This window comes from Chiroxiphia lanceolata (assembly GCF_009829145.1).
Source record: "Chiroxiphia lanceolata isolate bChiLan1 chromosome W unlocalized genomic scaffold, bChiLan1.pri scaffold_40_arrow_ctg1, whole genome shotgun sequence".
Lineage (NCBI taxonomy): Eukaryota > Metazoa > Chordata > Aves > Passeriformes > Pipridae > Chiroxiphia > Chiroxiphia lanceolata.
In genome coordinates, this window is record NW_022476499.1 from 934,057 (window position 1) to 952,031 (window position 17,975).

The following is a 17,975-nucleotide window of genomic DNA, read 5'->3' on the forward strand; positions in this document are numbered from 1 at the left end:
GGTTTTTCTAGGGTAAACAGGGGGTAAAAGAGAAGCCCTGTGAAGGGAGGGAGTGTCTCACGAGTGCCTTTTGTGGCTGTTGGGGTGCAGTGTTAGGGCCATTGGAGCGCGGAAGAAATAGGCTGCAGAAAAGGGGGCAGTGTCTGTAACTTTGTGGCCCGTGGGGGGTGAGGAGCACGCAGGGTGTTTGCTGGACACCCTACCAGCAACACTGGTGACAAGTGACTCTTGCATGCAGGAGGTGGAGGAGAAGCTGGTGTGTGAGGCAGCCGTGGGGCCAGAGATAACAAAGAAAGAGATAATCAAGACAAAGGTCACCTGCAAGTTCATTTCTCCCATGGTGCAAATATCATCCAGAGCAATCACTTTCTGTGTGGAGAAGGTAAGTGGATTGCATCCTGGCATTTACTGCATGGCTCAGCGAGAGAGCTCATGAGGGGTGGGTGCTTGTGTTAACAGCCCTCTTTACCCTTCCTGAGGCACTTTGTAAAGTAAGTGAGGATGTTTTTAGAGATGAGACTGGTTTTTAACTTCTTCAAAGTAGAATTGCAGCTACAGCCGCACTGCTGAGGGGGACCGTGGCCACCTGGAGAGAAATGCCAGTTTCTGTTCTCACTGTCAAGGAGGTTTTTTGAGGATCCTCCAATGCACGGTGATGTCTGAACACCAGTGCTGTAGGGAAGCTGGGAAAACCAGAGATTCATGTGAATTCCTCAGGCTGATGAGGAAAAAACTGTCATCTCCTGTGTGTCTTTGCCTTCTCTGCTGTTGGTATGGATGCTCTATGGTATAGCTCTATGGTACAGCTCTGTGCATTTCCCCAAGCCTCACCTGCTTCTAAGGACCCACCCACGTCCTGCAGCTGCAGTGATGATGACACCAAGGCAAAGCAGGTGCCCTTTAGTCTCCGGATCCCAACTTCTGCATTATCATTCCCACAAGGTGTCTGGAAAGGATGTTACATTATTTAGTTTCTGTGGTTTTGGGTCTCTCCTCAGGTTCCCAGGTGTCATGCTTCCATGGAAGCACTGAATTCTGGGAACAGGCAGTTCGAATGTAACGAGAAGCTTTTCAGCTCTCCCTGGTGCCTGCCTGTGCTCTGCTTGATACCACACTGATTTATGGAGTGGTCTGGCACTGCAGCCGTTTGATATCAATACATCCAGAACTAGCTTCCCAAACTCTGTCTGGTTTCTCCGCCCCATGCAAGAAGCCCACCACAATGCACAAACAAGAAGAAGGAGCTTAGGCTGATCATAGCTCTGAGATTATAGACACCATGTGCCTGTAGCAGAGGCAGCAGGACACAAATTGCAGAGGGACTGTTGAGGTTTCTGGTTGGCCACATGTTCATGGAATGTTCGAAGTTGACCTTGGGCTGCTGCAGAATCTCCACCCTGGGCCAAATCCTGCTTGCTTTTCTCTTCTGGCTGGCATCACTGCTTCTAGGAGGCTGCTAGAGCCAATAAGGCTGTGAGAAATGACTGTATATGAGGGAAGATCATCTTGTGCTGTTCTGCCCAAGAGAGGAGACAAACGTTCTGGGGTCACTTTCTACCTTTGATCTTGTTCAAGCAGCTACCTCCTCTCAGGGGCCTGTTCCTTCTTCTGTACGTGGGAGTGTTTCCTTGTCTGCCAGGGGAGGCTGTAATTTCCAAACATGAAAAGAATCAGCTCTAGAGAAAAATGTCCTGGAAGGTTTAGAATCAAAGAAAAAGAGTAAATAGAGATGTATGCACTTCTGAGGTTGAAAAATGTGAAATGCATTGGAAGGGGAAGGAGGTCTGTGGCTCCGTGAGGTTGTTTTTCCTTGTCTCCTGTTTCTGTAGCACCCTGATGATGTCCTGACTCTTCAGTACAAGCCTCTGTCTTTAAAAAACACCTGCTGCCTGCCATTCCACCTTTTGCTGGACTTGGAGCAGCCGTTCCTAATCTGTGCTGCAGACCAGCAGCCCCTCCCTGCAGAGGCCCAGGTGAGCAGCCAAGGACCCTCCTGCCAGTGGGCTTTGAAGAGGGAGGGTTGTGGTGGTGCCCTTCTGTTGGGAGGTCCTCGAGTCGAGAAGTTTATTCCATAGAGTCGGCAGTGGACTGGCCTGAACTGTGAACTGAGTCAGCAGAGCTGCTGAAGGAAGCAAAAACTCATCTGAATTGGAAAGATCCCTCCTGGCTCTAAGATATGAGGGGAAGGGAGCAGGCAACCAGGTGTGGGCAAGCCATGCGGCAGAGGTGTCTCCTGGAGAGCACCCCATCCTCTTGTATTGCTGCTGAGCACAGAAACAGGAGCCTGAGAATCCCCCAGTGGAGTGTGGTGCTTGCAGTCAGACCCTCCCTTGTAAAGAACTGAAGGGTGGACTGGGAAGGCCATGCTGGGGTCACACTTTAAGCGTTTACGGTTTCGTGCTGTCGGACCTTGGGACTTCATCGTGTGGGTGTCTGACACTCCTTGTCTCCTTGCAGCCTGTGAAGATGGAGGCAGGGCAGGAACTTCATCTCTCCATCAGCTTTAACCCAGCTTATGAAAAGGATCTGGTCAGCTGGGTAGCAGAGAAGACTCTGAAGATCCGGCTTGGGGAACATCCTCATGAGGAAGAGATCACCGTTCGGGGAGAGGTCTACTTCCCGAATCTCCGTATCCCGACCAAAGCACTGGACTTTGGTTGCATCGTGACTGGCACAGAACAAGTGCGTTACCTGGAGATGACCAACTGCAGCCCAATTCCTGCCCACTACCACTGGTCATTCCAGATGGACAGCAAGGAGTACCCAACAGGGTATGTGCACCTTTGCCCTCTCCTGGAAGCTCTTTTTCCTGGGGTCTTGTTTGTACTTTGTAAAGACCAAAGCTGTTTGCCTGGGATCTGTCAAACTGCTTTTGACTTTCCCTTGTGGAAATAACACTGACCAGCCGTGGTCAGGTTGGATGCTCAGGGAATAGGCATTTTCCACGAGTTTGGTGTTACTGTAGTCCCCCTCCTGGTTTCCTCTGGGAAGGAAAGCTGGTGGGGAAATCTGCTTTCTCAGACCTCTGTGGCCTGAGGCAGTGACCACCTTGGTGAAGGGCTCCTAGTCCCACCTCCACAGTGCTGGTGGAGGCACTTTCACAGCCCTTTGGCCCCTCTACTTTGGGATGGGTCCTCTCTGCAAGCAGAGAAACAGCTCTCTTCTCCTTGCTGCCTTCTCTGCATTCCCAACCTTGGCCTGGAAGTGCTGGAGGATGCCCAGAAAGTCCCAAATCACATCACAGAAAGAGCTAGTTAGCACCTGAGCTGATGCTGAACATCTTGTTACCTTCCCCTTCCTTCTCCTTTTCTGAGACACCCCCTTTCTGAGCTCACTGCACCTGCACCCACCTGGGGGCTGCATCCTGACAAGGAATTGCTCGTGCAGGTGTCCCTCCCTCCCACTGCAGGTCCGTGATCATAGTTACGTTATTTTCCAGGTTCATACCTTCCCCACCTACATTCAAACCCCAACCACAAATGGTCACGTTTGGCTGTGTTGAGTGTGGGCGTTATTCAAGGAGGTACTTCAGGCCTGGAAGTGTGCAGGAACCAGCCAAAGCCCCAGAAGCAGTGCAGGACTCTTCCCAACAATCACCACCTTCAGCAAACTGCCTGAAAACAGAACAGGATTCTTCCCAACAGACATCACATTTAGAGAACTGCATGGAAACAGAACAGGATTCTTTCGAAGAGTCATCAGATTCAGAGGACTCCCTGGAAACAGAGCAGGATTCTTCCGAAGAGTCGTCAGATTCAGAGGACTCCCTGGAAACAGAGGACGATTTTCCTGAACAGTCACCAGATCCAGAGAACTCCCTGGAAACAAAGCAGGACTCTTCCCAAAAGTCATCAGATTCAGAGGACTCCCTGGAAACAGAGCAGGATTCTTCGGAAGAGTCATCACATTCAGAGGACTCCTCAGAAGCAAAGGTGGGTTTTCTTGTGCACCTGCCACCTGTGTTGCCTCCCCCAGCTTGCCACCAAAAAGCCGTGCTTGTACCGACCTCCCCTTTTGCTGCCCTGCTGTTCTGTGCCCTGAGAGTGGGCTGGGCAGCAGGGCCAGTGGCTGGACATGGGGCGTCTGGGGAGGGAGAAATAGGATACTTTTCTTTGGAGAAGCCCACTCAGATCCTACAGACCTATGCTGAGTTTGGGATTTTTTGGCTTGTTTTCTTTACAATGTAAAAAGAGGCTTTTCTGCATCATGATGAGAAAGCTTCCAGTTTCCTTCCTGTAGCAAGCCATGCCAAATCCTGATCTCCATGTACCCCCTTCCCAGCCCAGTTAGACCACCTGTTTTCAGGTCTCTGCCTTCACCCAAGAGCCGGCATTGCAGTGACAGCCCCAGAGCTGCCTTTTATATAGAGTGAGACTTGGCAAGGTGGCTGTGTCCTGGAATGGAAAGTGGTTTGTCTTCCAGGTGCCACCATACACTGCTGCAGAGCCTCGGAGCTCAGTGGAGACTAAGAGGTCTGGGCAGTCAGAGGAGGCAAAGCCCCCTGGCTTCAGAGCGGAGGAGGTGAGTGGGAATCTCTCTCACTTGCACATTTTCAGCGTGGCGAGCAGGTCTGTTGCCCCCAGAGCTACAGAACTCCCTGTGCAGCACCCATGGAGGGCATTGCTCCCCTGGTACCTCATCAGGTGCTCAATAGGATATTTTTCAGGAGCATTTGGTGTAACACCTTGAGAGAGCAGCATGTAAGTCAGAGAGAGGAAAAAACCTCAGGAGTCAGATGAGCTGGACTGGAGTCCTCCCCTCAGCTCCAAGAGCTCTCACCTCTGAGTCTCTTGCTTTTCTGAAGGCAGTAAAAACTGGTTTTAAAGGCAAGTTCTGCAGCAGAGGGAATGTTTTGCTGCCAGGAGACATCCCAGTTTACTTTAATGTCTGGTATTAATTAATGCATTGAGCAGTGAGTATGGCAGAAGACTTTGGTCATGCTCCCTCCACCGGTCGGTGGCATGGAGGCAGGATGAGATTAGGATGCTTCTGGCTGGTGTTTGAGGAATAGGCCCCTCCAGCCATGGTTGTACTTTGCTCCAAGCCACAACTGCTCTTCTGCACCCATTTCCATGCTCAGTGACTCAATCCCTCCTCCCCTCCTGCAGGTTTTCGATGTCCAGCCGGTGTCCGGTGTGCTGCAGCCGGGCAAGAGCCAGCAGGTACCCGTCACCTTCTTTGGCCACGCCAACATCATCGCCCATGTCACGGCGCTGTGCCGGGTGGAGGGAGGCCCGACCTACGAGGTGGAGCTGAGGGGGGAGACTTCGGTCCTCACCTACCACCTGAGTGTCGAGGAGATCGACTGTGGGCTGCAGGTAGCACCCCCTTCTCCTGGCAGAGCTGCTGCCTTGGAACCATCACCAGCAGGTTGCTGCCCAGCCCGGCCCAGGGCTCCCTCCCCTTCCCAGCTCCTTTCTTGGCTCTGGGGCTTGGAAGTACAACCTTGGAGGGATACGTCTGGCATCCAGACTGCTTTGTAATGGCCATCTCCACCCCCTCCAAAATGTTGGGAATTCCTTATCTTCAGGGTACCTAATGCTGCCTCCTGGAACAAGCAGGATCCCAGTGGGGATGTCCAGAGGGACATGTCCCTGAGACATCCCTCTGCTGATCCACTCGTAAAGCCTGAGCTCCAACGAGATGCTCTTGTTTAATGCTCTTGCTTAATGCTCTTGCTTAATCCACAAAATAACCCGGTTGGGCTTCCAGTCACTGCAGTTGGAGAGAATGTCCCAGAATAATCCCCACTTTACTACTTCTCAGTTAAAAGTCCACAGGTCTTTCCAGCTGCTGTCCCTGTCTTGGTGCCCTATCTATCTCCCTTTTTGCTGGTGTGTTGCTTGCCAATACTTGCATGCAGGAGTCTTTTCTTCTGGAATGCCTCGATGCCACCTCCTGGCTGTTGGTGACCCCTCAGAGTGCAGAGGGCCTGTGTCCCCTGCTTCATTTATTACTGGCTCTCCCACGGTTGTTCCTACCCCTCTGCATGCTGCCAGAACTCTGTTCCTGTGCAGGTCCCTGTGCCTGTGGGTTCCCCACGTTCCCAAGTGCCCGTAGCTCGTCCCCGGTCTCTGCTCCTGCAGTGTGTCTGCTTTCAACCCCATGAAAGAGGAAGGAGATTCCCAGCAGCAGGCCTGTGTCTGTAACTTCCCATTCCTCTGTCCTCTCTCCAGCTCTTTAACGAAGTCACCAAAGCAGAGGTCACCCTGCGGAACAACGGGAAGATGGGATTCACCTACATGGTACAGAGCCCCAGCACTGGCACTGCAGACAAGCCTCTGCCTGGTGTGCTCGTGGTCCTGCCCAGCACAGTGAGTGGCACAGTTGACTGACCCCAACCCTGTGTCAGGTGGCCAAGGAGAGGCTTAAAGAGAAAAAAGAGGGGAAAACAAAACCAAACCCAGCCATGAGAGACAGGGCTGTAAGCAATTGCTGCTGGGGGCAGAGAAGGTCAAGCAAGTGCCATCCTGACAGACTCCCTGTGGCCTTGGCTGGCAAGTGGCTCTGCCATCCCAGGACAGCCACCGGCGGGAGGCACGAGCACGTTGGTCACTCCTTGGCCCCCAACTGCTGAGCTCTGTGGCTGTGCTGGCACTGAGGCTCTTCTGAGGGTCACCTTACCACAGCTGTGGGATCAGACAGGACTTATTCCTTGCCCGTGCCTCCCCTGTGCCAGCACTAAGCAGCACTTACAAATTCCTTGCTTGGGCTTGAAGCTCCTCTGCCAGAACTTGTCTCAGCCCCTGTGCTGGTCCTTCCCTCCCCCAGCTGTGCTGCTCTGGAGCAGCTTTTGGGGCAGTGAGGGGGCCAGGGAGGAGCGAGGCTGGAAGAGTCAAGAGAGGAATTTGGAGCATCCCACCACTGTCCCAGCTTCTCAGTGCTGCCTGGATGTCTTTGAGGTGAAGCAGTGTTCCTGTTTTTGTCCCTCTTTGCAACGGGAAGAGGAAGCCAATTGGCATTCCCATTTCTTCCTGCCTGTCTCCTACAAGGGGTGACAGGAGCTGCTGAGAGCGTGGGCACTTCGCTTCTCTTCCACAGTGGTAGCAAAAGAGCTTTTATCTGTTCAACCTGGCTCTCGCTGGCAAACCCTGTTAGCAGCAGAGCCATGCTCACGCTGAACACAGGGCAGGCTCTGTTGGGGGTGCAGCCTTAGGAGCCCTGGGAAGGACACGCTGCACCCTCTGCACCCTCGCCTTGGAGGCTCGAGCTTTTGGGCACAAGAAAGCTAGAAGGTGATATGGTCTGATGTTTTCTTCCAGAGAGAACCTGTCTTAGCCTGTCTGTGGCCTGAGCCTTCCTCCATCACACTCTCTTTGATGCATTGCCTCCCTCTTCTCCTGTCCCTTGAAGGCTTCCATTGAACCTGGCAAGGAGCAAGTGCTGAAGCTCTATTACCTGCCAGGAATGCCAGGAGTCTTCTGCAGGACTTTCCAGGTTCAAGTGGGTCACCTGAAACCAGCAGAAATCTCCCTGAAGGGAGAGGCAGTCTTTGCCGGGATCTGTCTGGACCTGCCCTGGAGCATCAAAGGTGAGCACTGCCCACCTGCTCCCCAGCAAAGTCCTCACTGGGGTTTTTCCCTACTGTAATGCCCAGCTCACACCCATCTCCACCAAGCCTGGAGGTTGCAGGGGTGCCAGACCAACACTCACCCCTCTGGTTGCTTCCTGAGTCTTGAGCAGACAAGCACATGTAGGCTTTGTCCAAGTAACCATCCTGCAGCTCTTGCCAGCACATGTGTCAGAGGCCTGGAAAGATGGCTAGACAGAAAAGCTTGGGAAAGCTGTAAGAGAGACTGGCAGGGCTTTTGGCAGGGTTGGATTTGCATGACACTGCAGGGGATGAGGTGCTCCTCTGTGGGGAGGAAGATGGGTGGGAGTGAACATGAGGATTCAGAGACAAGCAGCAGCGTCCACTTTCCAGAGATGGCTTTCCATTGATGGGTTGTTTCTGGGAGAGACCAGCCTTTGGGGGAGTGGGACTTCTCAGCTTAAATGGCTTTGGCACTGCACCCACACTTCTATTTGTGAATGTTTTCTTCCTTCAGGAAGTGAAAAATACGAGAGACTATTGAAACAGGCAAAAGAAAAGCTGAAAAAAGACAAGCAGGACAAGAAAGCACGTGTTTGGAGGAAGGCTCAAATCAGGAAGCGACACGCGAAGGGCCCTGGCATTGTGGTAAGAACAGCTGCAGTCCCATTTGGCACATGCCACCCTCCCCATGTCACTTGAGCCCTTGGCACCCCACAACACCCCACAACAGCTTCTCAGTGCCCTGCTGGCACTTGGCACCTCCCTGCCCACACCTGACCACAAACATGCATCAGCTCAGCGTTGCCCCACCTCTGGTCGTGGTCTCTCCTGGAGATGTACCAAGCTTCCTGGCTACTGGGGAGTTTGTTGCTCCCAAATCAAGCCCTAGCAGGTTTACAGACCTTAGTAGCAGCAGCCTGACTGTGCCCTGGGACTGTGCTGGCAGTGCTCAACTCCAAGAGGCAGCAGCTTGGTCGGGGTTCCCTTTTCAAGGCAGCTTTTGTCCAAGCTGCTTTGGCACTGGTTGGGGACCTGAAGCTCTGGAAGGCTGCTGGCTTGTCTGTCTGGCCAGATCAGCTTTTCTAGCAGTGGGTGGGAAGGCACAGATGCTGCAGTTATTTCCCTGAAGAGAAGGTCCTGGCTAGGAGAGCAGAATGTGTCACAGACACTGAGCAGCCAGACAGGAGAACCCCATTCCCCCTCTCAACAAGAGCAGTGTGGGATCCTCTTTCAGATACAAGCCTGGACCCTGGGAAGGGCCTTTGCTAACCAACCACTGCCTTCCCTTCCCTCAGGCAAACACTTGGTTGAGGATGGAGATGGAGCAGATGCTGATAAAGGAGGATGCTCTGGAGCTGCAGCCAGTCCTCATCTCCCTCCCCCCAGAGGACACTGTCTTTGACAAGCATATTCCTCAGAAACTTGTCCAGTGAGTAGGGACTCCTGTTCCCTCTCTGCAGGTGCCCTGAGGGCAACACTCAGCAGTGTCCCCTGCTCCTGAGAACTCCTTGTGCATGCAGAACTGGGAACAGTGGGCACTTCAGATTGGGTCTGATCCCTGTAGCTGTGACAGCAATAGCTCGTGAGCAACTGACTGTCCTCCCTTCCCCAGCGCCGCGCTGAGCTTTGGAGCTGCTCAGCTCCCCACAGGTGCAAGGTCCCATTCTTGGAGCTGAGGGGACCCAGTGCAGACCATCAAGCCCTTCCAGACAGCACAGACACTGTCCCTGCTGACCAGCTCTGAAAGAGAATTCCAAGCTGCTCTCATGGTTCTGACTAACAGAGCACCCTAAGCAAAAGGTGGCTTTGATGCTGGTGGGGTGGCAGGGCTTATCTGGGTAACTTGGTCCTTCCCTTTGCTCCCTAATGATGCTACCTGGGCATGGGAAGCTCCAGTTCAGGAAGAAGATGCTTTGCAAAACAGATCCTTCATGTGACCTGGTTGCAGAGCAATGAAGTTTTCCTGTGCAAATCTTATTCCAAGGCTCGGAAGCCATTTCAGGCTTGGGCTGTGCACCAGGAGTAGCGTTTTCACTGAGACCACTGGAGGTCCAGTGGATTAACCTACACGGGCTTTTTTGTAGTGGAGGAGCTGTGACCAGAGTCCATTTAAAACTAATTTTATTTTCGGGTCCCATTGGAAGCTGATGAAACCTGGGACCTGCACTCCCCATAACTTCCCAAAGTCATTGCCAGGTGGTCAGGTCTTGGGTTTTGTAGGCTTGAGTTTTTACAGCGGTGAGTACAGAAATATCCGCTTTATTTGAATCTTCCATCCACTTGAACATGTGGCTCTGCTGTTGTTTAAGGACTGTCCTTACTCCTCCTTCCAGAGTTGAGCTGCCCGAGTACATCCTGGACATGGGCACTGTTGTTCAGGGTTACAGTAAAAGCTGCACTGTGAAGATCACCAACACCTGGAGGTACCCAGTGGCCGTCCGGGCCGATGAACGTGCCCTGCGTGACACAGGTAACCAGTGCTGGAGAGGATTCCCATGGGCTGCAAGGAGCTGTCTCAGACAGATTAGCTTAAACCACTGCACATGGGGAGGTTTTTTGAGCTTCTTTCTCCCAGTGCCCCTGTTGGGAGCTTCAGAGCCAGAATTCTCCTGGCCAGCTGTGCCCAGGGACCTGGTCTGCCTGTGACTGCCCTGACACTTCCCTGCAGGGGCCTGCTGGGCTGATTACCCTCATCATCTCCCAGCATCTTCTGCCTTTGGTTCCCATCAGCATGAAGTTTCTTTGGGCATTCTGGGGGTGTTGCAAACAGATGGGATCTGTTGTGGTTGGAAAGTGCTTTGTCTGGAGTTCACACTCTCACAGCTCTTGTGTTCATCCTTTACTGAGGAAATAGCCTGTTTGATTCTCTGGTGGATTGAAGTAGGCTTCCAAAAGAGGCCCAGAGGCAAATCTGCACTTCCATCACAGAGTGGTTCGCTGTGTCTGAGGGCTGCTCAGGTTTCTCCTCTAAACTTCTGTCCTGGGAACAGCACAGCGTGGGGTTTTTCCCAGGGTTCCCAGCAGGGCTCTCGTATGGCCTTAACATGCTTATGACACATTTCATATTGCTTGTGTATCTCAGCTGCTTTGTTTTCGTCTGTTCAAGGTTTCAGCATATACCTGGAGCCCGTGGAGTTCCTGATCTACGGCGCCACCAAACCGTTTCAAGTGAGCTTTGCAAGTGCCAACCTGCCCGTGGGAAAGGTGGATGTGCTCCTGCCCATCAAGGTACCGCAGCTTTTGGGGCAGGCAGCAGACTGGGCACAGCAGCACATGTCACCTGGACTCTCAGCTGAACTCTCTGTCCTTCTCCAGGTAAAGAAAGGCCCCACGTTACACATCCGCCTCCGTGCCACTGTGATTCAGCTGCTGCTCAGCCTCTCCAGGAACAGACTCCAGTTCCCCGGTGTCCAGGTTGGGCAGTGCTGGAGTGAAACAGTCCGGCTTTACAACCAGTTCAGCGCGCCCTGTGAATGGTTCCTCACTGTCAACAAACCTGCCAAGAAGGTAAAGCACAGGCAAACGTAACACGGAACATCGCGGTCGGGTTTTCTTTGCACCTCCTGCCTTTTCTGTGCCTGTGGCTGCCTGAGCACTTGGGCTACAGCGTGTTTGAGGAAGCTTTTGAGGGTCCAGATCAAGGCTGCTTTGCCTTGATCCTGTTCCATTGACTGATGCTTTACCTGTTCCATTGACTGATGCTTTGCTTCTCTGCCATCCTCATCCATTCCTCCTCCTCCTCTGAGGACAGGATGGTGGCTCCCCATCTGCTTGCCCTGCCTGCAGGTTGTCCCTCCAGTTCTAGACCATGGGGGCCATGCCGGGTTTGCTGTGGGTGCTCTCAGCACTGGGACAGGATCTCGGAGCACTCCAGGAACCTAGGCTCTGTCCTCGCAGACCGAGGAGACCTCACATGACTGGTTTCTGTGCTCAGGTGGACAAATATTTGACACCGGCCGTGCGTCAGAAGGAGCTCCAGGCTGTGAAGGATGATTCCCATGTCTTTCAGTGGAAGGCCCGGGAGGGAACCCTTTATGGTAGAGAGTGGTATGACCTGGAGATCCAGTTTTCACCCCTGGAAGAGGTGAGATTGGCAGGTGTCGCCCCAGGAGCTCTGTCAGGGCAGGGTGGTAAGGAGAGCCCAACACAGGGAGTGGCAGATGAGCTCTTCCTCCACAAGTAGCTTTCTGGAAGCCCTGCGCTCACTGTGCCTCGGTTTCCCCTGCAGCACACCCTTTCGAGAGGCGCCTTGAAATCCCCCCAGGGAACATCAGGGCACTGTGCTGTGGCTGCCTCTCTGCCCATGGGGGAGATCTGCCTGACTCCCCTTGTCCTCCCCCTTGCCTGGTTGCATTTGCAACCTGCGATGCTGGGTGCAGAGCAGCTGGTACAGTCACAGGGAATCAACCTGGAAGGGTCAATGCTGGCTCATCCTGCTGCTGGCACCAACAGACAAAACAGCCACCAGACACCTTCCTGGGCACGGCAGGACAGTCTGTGTTGTGGTGTGCTGCCAGCAGTCCCTGGGGCTCTGGCCCAGCCTGCCTGCACATTACCATGCAGCTGGGGAGTCGACTTCAAGGATGGAGCATTTCCAAAAGCCCTTTGCATGTGGCCACTGGGATTTGAAAACTGACAGGGTGTAACAGGATGGACACAAGTGCTTCCATGCCCAAGAACAGTCCCAGGGATCTTTTCATTGCTAGAGAGATGTAACCAACCATCTTGTGTCAGGCTTTGACCAGAGCCAAACACTGAGCAGAGATGACGACCTTTTTTCCTAGCCAGCGAGAGCTCATCTGCCTCTCTCATAGAGCTGGTGTTTGCCTGATGCAGCAGTGCCAGGACTGAGGGCCTTTCTCGTGTGGTCCTCCATGACTGGGGGAGAACATCTGATAATCCATTTTACATCCGTCTCATACTCAAATACCCAGTTATGCTGCACACCAGGATTCATCCTAGTTACTCAGGGTCAAGGACACAGATGCTGTAGCCTCTACTATAAGTAAATATCTGGGTTTCCATTCCCCCTGGAGGGACTGATAAACACCCCTGACCTTTGGGCAAGGCTTGTATTTGGGGTCCTGTCACCTAGGACTTCATGGACAAGTTTTTGGCACTTTTCTCTTTTCAGAAGTCCTACAAAACTGAGCTGAAGATCAATGTTTGTGGGAACAGCCAGCTCCTTGTGCTGCACATCTCAGGACAGGGTCTGGAGCCACGGCTGGAGTTCAGCCCCACAGAGATCAATATGGGAGCAGTGCTGCCATGCAGCCCTGAGCTGGAGAGGACAGTGGTAGTGAAGAACCCCTGCGAGTTCCCCATTGAATTTTACTCACTGGAGTTTGATGAGGAGTACCGTGAGGAGGAGAAGGTGAGAGGGAAGGTCTGGTCCCCATGTGTGTGCTCCCCAAGCTCTGCAGCACTCCAGCCTTCCCAGGCTTGTGCCAGGGAGATGGAGGCAATCCCCAGGGCAAAGCCTGGTGGCACTTTGAGGAGAGCCATCCCTGCTGGCAATCTGTGGAGGGGCTTGGATAGCCTGTGTTGTTGGGAGGAAGGAAGGACGGAGAAGATGGGCTGAGTCTGTTGGTATGATCGAGGTTGATAAAGGAATCTTGTGGATGGTTTCTCTTCCCCACGCGCACAGATCCTGCGGACACTGGAGGAGTTTGAAGACCGGACAGCCGTGGTGATGCCTCCACGTGCTGTGGGTGAGAAGCTGCCCCCAGAGGTGCTGGAGTATTATGAAAAATGGAAGAAGGTGGAGGCTTCAGGTCAAGAGATTATGTCCAAGCTCAAGGAAGAATCAGGCCAGGACAATGGTGAGGGTTTGGCATTGGCTGTTCTGACTGTGGACATAGCAGGGAGCCCAGCCCACACACCCTGAGCTCTCTGTCACCTTGTTCTCCATGCAAAGCCCATGCTTTTAGCAGCCATCTGATCTCCTGCGTGGTGGAGGATTTCCTGGATGAAGGGCGGTGGCATCCTCTGCCAACCTGGAGTGTAGCCAATATTCAGGATATCCCCTTGCGTCCCTTAGCCACAAAGAGTAGCATCAGATGAGCTCTTCAGCCAGTAGGACCAGGTTTAATATCACTGGCTCTTTTATATTTGCTCCTTCCCAGCAACAAAAGCACAAGCTCATGTTGCTTTCAGCCATCTCCTTTCCTGGGATCTGAGGGGATGGAGAGGATGATCAGGATCCAAGGTAGGCAGAAGGCTGACTTTTCTATTTGTTCTGCACAGCAGTGCTTCAAGAGAGCATCAGGTTGTTGAAGAACATGGTGGACGAGTGTGACAGGCCCATCTATCAGGCCATCAGGCGCTACCTCAACACCGATCTCGTTGTAGAAGAGCTCAAAGCCCAAATGCCCAGAGGGATTGCCATCATTGTCTATGGGACACCCCAGACAGGTACGGGAGCCACAGCCCTGGTCTGCAAGGAGAGGGGGAAGCGGGAGAATGCATCCTGGTAGACCATGATGCCTGAGACATAGTCCTCAGCTGAATATGAGGTGGAGATGATCCACCTGGGGCTGGAGTTCAGTGCTCATAACCGTGCTCAAGCTGCCTCCCTCGTGGTCTCCCCTAGAAGGGCACTTGCTCTCCTACCGTCCTTGAAACCTGTTTGTGAGTTTTCCAGAGGCTGTCCCTGAAAATGCCTCATGTGCAGGTGTCACCAAGCAGTCTTCCTCTTTCTCTCAGGAAAGACAAGGGTAGCGGCGGCCCTGTCCAAGTATTACGGTGCCGCCTGCTTGTCCCTGGACGAGGTGGTGACAAAAGCCATGTCGGACGAGCGCAGCTCGGCGGGGCGCCGGGCCCAGGAGCTGTGCGTCGAGGCTGCCCGTCAGCGAAGAGCCATGAGGGAACAGATGCCGGGTAAGGAGAAACTCTGCACCCAGAGCATGCTTAGGAAACCACCACGACCGTCCACTTCTGCTTGCTCAGAGAAATGGTTTGGCAGCCCTCGGGTCTCTTAGGGAACATGGGTGCTGTGCATCTCTGACTAGTTTGAAAACAGAAAGCTTGATTTTAAGGGCTCTGACAGGGGACTTTTACTGCCATTCTTGGCACATATTCTTTTTTCTAGGGGTGGTGAAGCACACCTGTCTCTTTTCTGAATTTTTTATATTTCCTCAGAGCTGAATCCAGCTTGCTTCTCATGGGCAGCAGGCAGAACCATTGCCCACCTTCACAAGGAAAAAGCCCTCTGAAGTGGCTCATTAAGCACAAGACAACTGAGTGTGGCTTTGCAAATGTGAGAGGAAGGGAAGAATAACCTCCTAGAGGAGTTTCCAATGAGAGACGTGCTGTAGATAAGCTCTTTTCTCCAGAGATTTTCCTATGCCCACTGTCAGGTCACACAACTTGTGCACGCTGTGCTGTTCTCCAGATCAGACTGGAGACTTTTATGAAACTTTACTGGCAGATGGTGCCCTGAGCTCTGCAGGGTTAGGCCAGACCTGCTCAGTGTGGGGAGAAGTTTTGCATTGCTCCACTTTGAACCTGGTTGGGTTCAGAGCTGGCGGAAGGAAGAAGGGTCTGGACTCCAGCTGGGGTTTTCCCACACTGAGGATTTAGCTCCAACAGAGAGATGGGTGATGCAGCTGAGGCTGGGCTGCATGTTGCAGTCTCCATGTGAAAATGCAGGATGGGTGCAAGGCATGGAAACAATGGTCCTGGAGGACGAATCTTTGGCTTGATCTGTAGGAGAGCTACTGTGCTAGCAGTGTCACCTGCTTACATGTTTGTTAGGAGAGACCTAGAGCTGGCTTTGAAATCCAGTATGGGCTGGTGTGCTTTATCCTGCTGATAAGCCGGGAAGGAGCTGATTCTGGGAAGCAGTGCTGCTAGTGCCCAGGAGGCTGCAGGACAAGTGCCATGTCCCTTCCAGGGGGCCAGGCTGTGCCCATTGGGGTGGAAGATGCCTGCTTGCTCCTCACAGCCCTGCTGATACATCTGTCTCCTCTACAGGTAAAACGGGTGCTCAGACCAAGAAAACTGAGCCCAGCCCTGGGGACAAAGCCAACCAGAAGACCCTCAGTGCCGGACCCCAGAGCGCTTCAGCAACCAAGGATAAGGCATCTGACAAACCCCAGGCAAGATTTTCAGTGACCTCCAAGGTGAAACATGATCTGCACTGGGACCTTCCTGTTGCCTTTGAGATGGGAAGGGGCTACTTAGAGTGGAGGCTCCATGTCACCAAGGGCCTGGTGCAGGGTCTACAGTGCCAAGAGCCATCTGGGACGGGAATGTGCTCTGGCAGAAAAGCACCATTGGTTCTTAATGGTTTGTGGGCAAAGTGTGTTCCTGGCTAACTTGGCTGCAGGCGGTGAGCAAAGCTGTGGGAGGCTCTGCTGGGGGCTTACAAGCTTGGGTCTCTGCTGGCCAAGGAACAAGCCCTCCAGGGCCTGCACTGCAGGGTTGCCCTCGTCTCTACTAGTGAGGAAACCCAGATCCGAGCCTAGCACTGGGAACTCTCCAGGGCTTTCTGCAGGGGTTTATTTTCCTTACCATGTTCCACATTGCAGATGGCAGCTGTTTCCTGCGCCACCGCTCCTGCGCCACAGCAACTGACCATCCTCACCAGGAGGGGGAGAAAGGAGAAAAAGAGGAAATGTTGGAGCCATGTGCTGCCCGAGGAATTGCTGGTGGAAATCATCTCTGAACGGCTGCAGGTACGTGGGGTGGGGGAGACGGACACGTTCCTGTGCCAGAGAGACAGGCAGTGAGGTACAGCTCGGAGAGGAGGAGGAGGAAGCCTATGCCTGCTGCTGGAGGATCCTGTGCTGCATGCAGAGATCCTTGGGGAAAGCTGCAGATACCCTAAGCTGGCAGAGTGTAGTGCAAGATCCAAGCTGGTTATGGTTAATGCACTTGGAATGACAGTGGCTGATGTCCTGAGACATCTGCATTTACTGACCAGCTGCGAACCCAACGTGTGCGATGGCTGACTCGCTGTTCCTGTTTGTCTCTCCTGGCAGCTGAGTGACTGCTACAAGGGAGTAGTGTTTGATGGCCTGGAGACCCTCTTTGCAAGCAGCCTGGCATCTTCTCTCCTGTGCGTGCTCAAAGCTGTCAGCAATCGCCCTCATATCCACGTTGTGAACATCTTCCAGGATTCTGAGTTTTGGAAAGGCAGGCAGATAGCTGCAAGAGAGAAGAGGGCAGCTAAGAAAGAGCGGAAAGGTGAGATATCTCCACCCCTCTCAAATCTCTCTCAAGCCCTCAACCTTAGCTGTGTGTATCTGGGTTTGCAGCAGAGCTTGTAAGAAATCTTTTTATTGATCCTTCCACCTTCTGCCTCAGTGTAGCCAACACTCAGCTCACAGCTTCTTTAAATACAGCAGAGCTGAGGCTGTAAGACTCACCTTAATCTCAGTCATTAAAGCTTGGGTGCAAGTGCAAGCTGGCGTGGCTCAGTGACTAACCCTCAGCCAGCTGTCCACAGCCATGGTGCACCTGAGCCAGGCCACAGTTTGGGGGGGGCTGTCTGAATTTTGGAGCAGGGATGTGAGCTCCGCAGTGTCTCCTGGCAGGGTGAGAGGCTGGGTCAGGAAAGAGTTGTGAATCCTCGCAGCTGACCCAGAGCCCCAAGTTCTGCTTGCAGTCACTGATGGTTTCTCTTGTGGTCTGTGCTGAAGCACGGGAGAAGGAAGAAGCTGCCCAGAGAGAGGAAGAACGTCTCTGGGATGTGGATGTGGACGAGTACGAAGGCCTCCCTGAGAAGCAGAAAGCTCTGCTTGACTACAAAATAGAAAAAATCAAGCGTGAGGGGAACGAGAGGTGAGTAAGCCTCCCCTGGGTTACTCCTCAGGGTAGTGTCCCTGGAGGGTTTCTCTGCTCCAAGGACCTTGGTTGAGCTCAGAGGGGTTCAAGAGCAAAGGCCAGAAGCAGCACAAGGATGGCCAGGTCCAGGTCCCCAGTTCCCAAGAGAGGAAGGACCTTCCTCTGTTGAGATGAGAACGTCTTCTCTCCATTTTAGTCATGAGCCCTCTGGCTTAGACATGGCTTGCGGGGAGCTGGGCTCTGGGGTTGCCTTGCCACTGCCCACGGAAGTGTCTCAAAGTGCGTGATGTTGATTCTCATCTTCTTCATCATCCTCCTTCTTCACCAAACCAGCAGGATTGTGGTGTGGGCTGGTGTGGGACACAGCTGTGCTGGCTTGCTTTCACCCTGGTCCTGCTATAGATGAAGTCCTTGCAATGCTGATGTGCCAGGGCTTTCCTTAGGGTGGAGCACCATCCATAAAAGCTTAGGTTGCCCTTCAGCTGCAGCAGCAGGTGAACCCAGGAGAAGCTCTGGTCCAGCAAGGTAGCCCAGCTCAGGAGGACACACAGGAAGAGTGTGGAGCTGGGAGGGGAAGCTGCTTAAAGTGAGCATGTGTTTCAGCACTTCTCTCAGCCCAGGCTGATGTTTGTTGCACTGGGAGGAGATGGAC

At 53.2% G+C, this 17,975-nt stretch overlaps 1 protein-coding gene across 1 annotated transcript in view; it reads left to right on the top strand.

The window, feature by feature from the left end:
- The window catches only part of LOC116781327 (hydrocephalus-inducing protein-like), a 62,988-nt gene that overhangs the window by 29,310 nt on the left and 15,703 nt on the right, over nt 1–17,975 (top strand). Inside the window, exons 21-42 of the mRNA XM_032677020.1 lie at nt 239–382; nt 1,830–1,973; nt 2,458–2,771; nt 3,440–3,932; nt 4,423–4,521; nt 5,109–5,318; nt 6,177–6,314; nt 7,354–7,531; nt 8,049–8,179; nt 8,830–8,963; nt 9,868–10,004; nt 10,641–10,762; nt 10,850–11,041; nt 11,469–11,618; nt 12,669–12,908; nt 13,182–13,356; nt 13,781–13,948; nt 14,240–14,413; nt 15,509–15,657; nt 16,066–16,212; nt 16,519–16,723; nt 17,179–17,320. Of these exons, the coding sequence (XP_032532911.1) occupies nt 239–382; nt 1,830–1,973; nt 2,458–2,771; nt 3,440–3,932; nt 4,423–4,521; nt 5,109–5,318; nt 6,177–6,314; nt 7,354–7,531; nt 8,049–8,179; nt 8,830–8,963; nt 9,868–10,004; nt 10,641–10,762; nt 10,850–11,041; nt 11,469–11,618; nt 12,669–12,908; nt 13,182–13,356; nt 13,781–13,948; nt 14,240–14,413; nt 15,509–15,657; nt 16,066–16,212; nt 16,519–16,723; nt 17,179–17,320 (3,986 nt within the window). The remainder of the gene's footprint in view (nt 1–238; nt 383–1,829; nt 1,974–2,457; nt 2,772–3,439; nt 3,933–4,422; nt 4,522–5,108; nt 5,319–6,176; nt 6,315–7,353; nt 7,532–8,048; nt 8,180–8,829; nt 8,964–9,867; nt 10,005–10,640; nt 10,763–10,849; nt 11,042–11,468; nt 11,619–12,668; nt 12,909–13,181; nt 13,357–13,780; nt 13,949–14,239; nt 14,414–15,508; nt 15,658–16,065; nt 16,213–16,518; nt 16,724–17,178; nt 17,321–17,975) is intronic.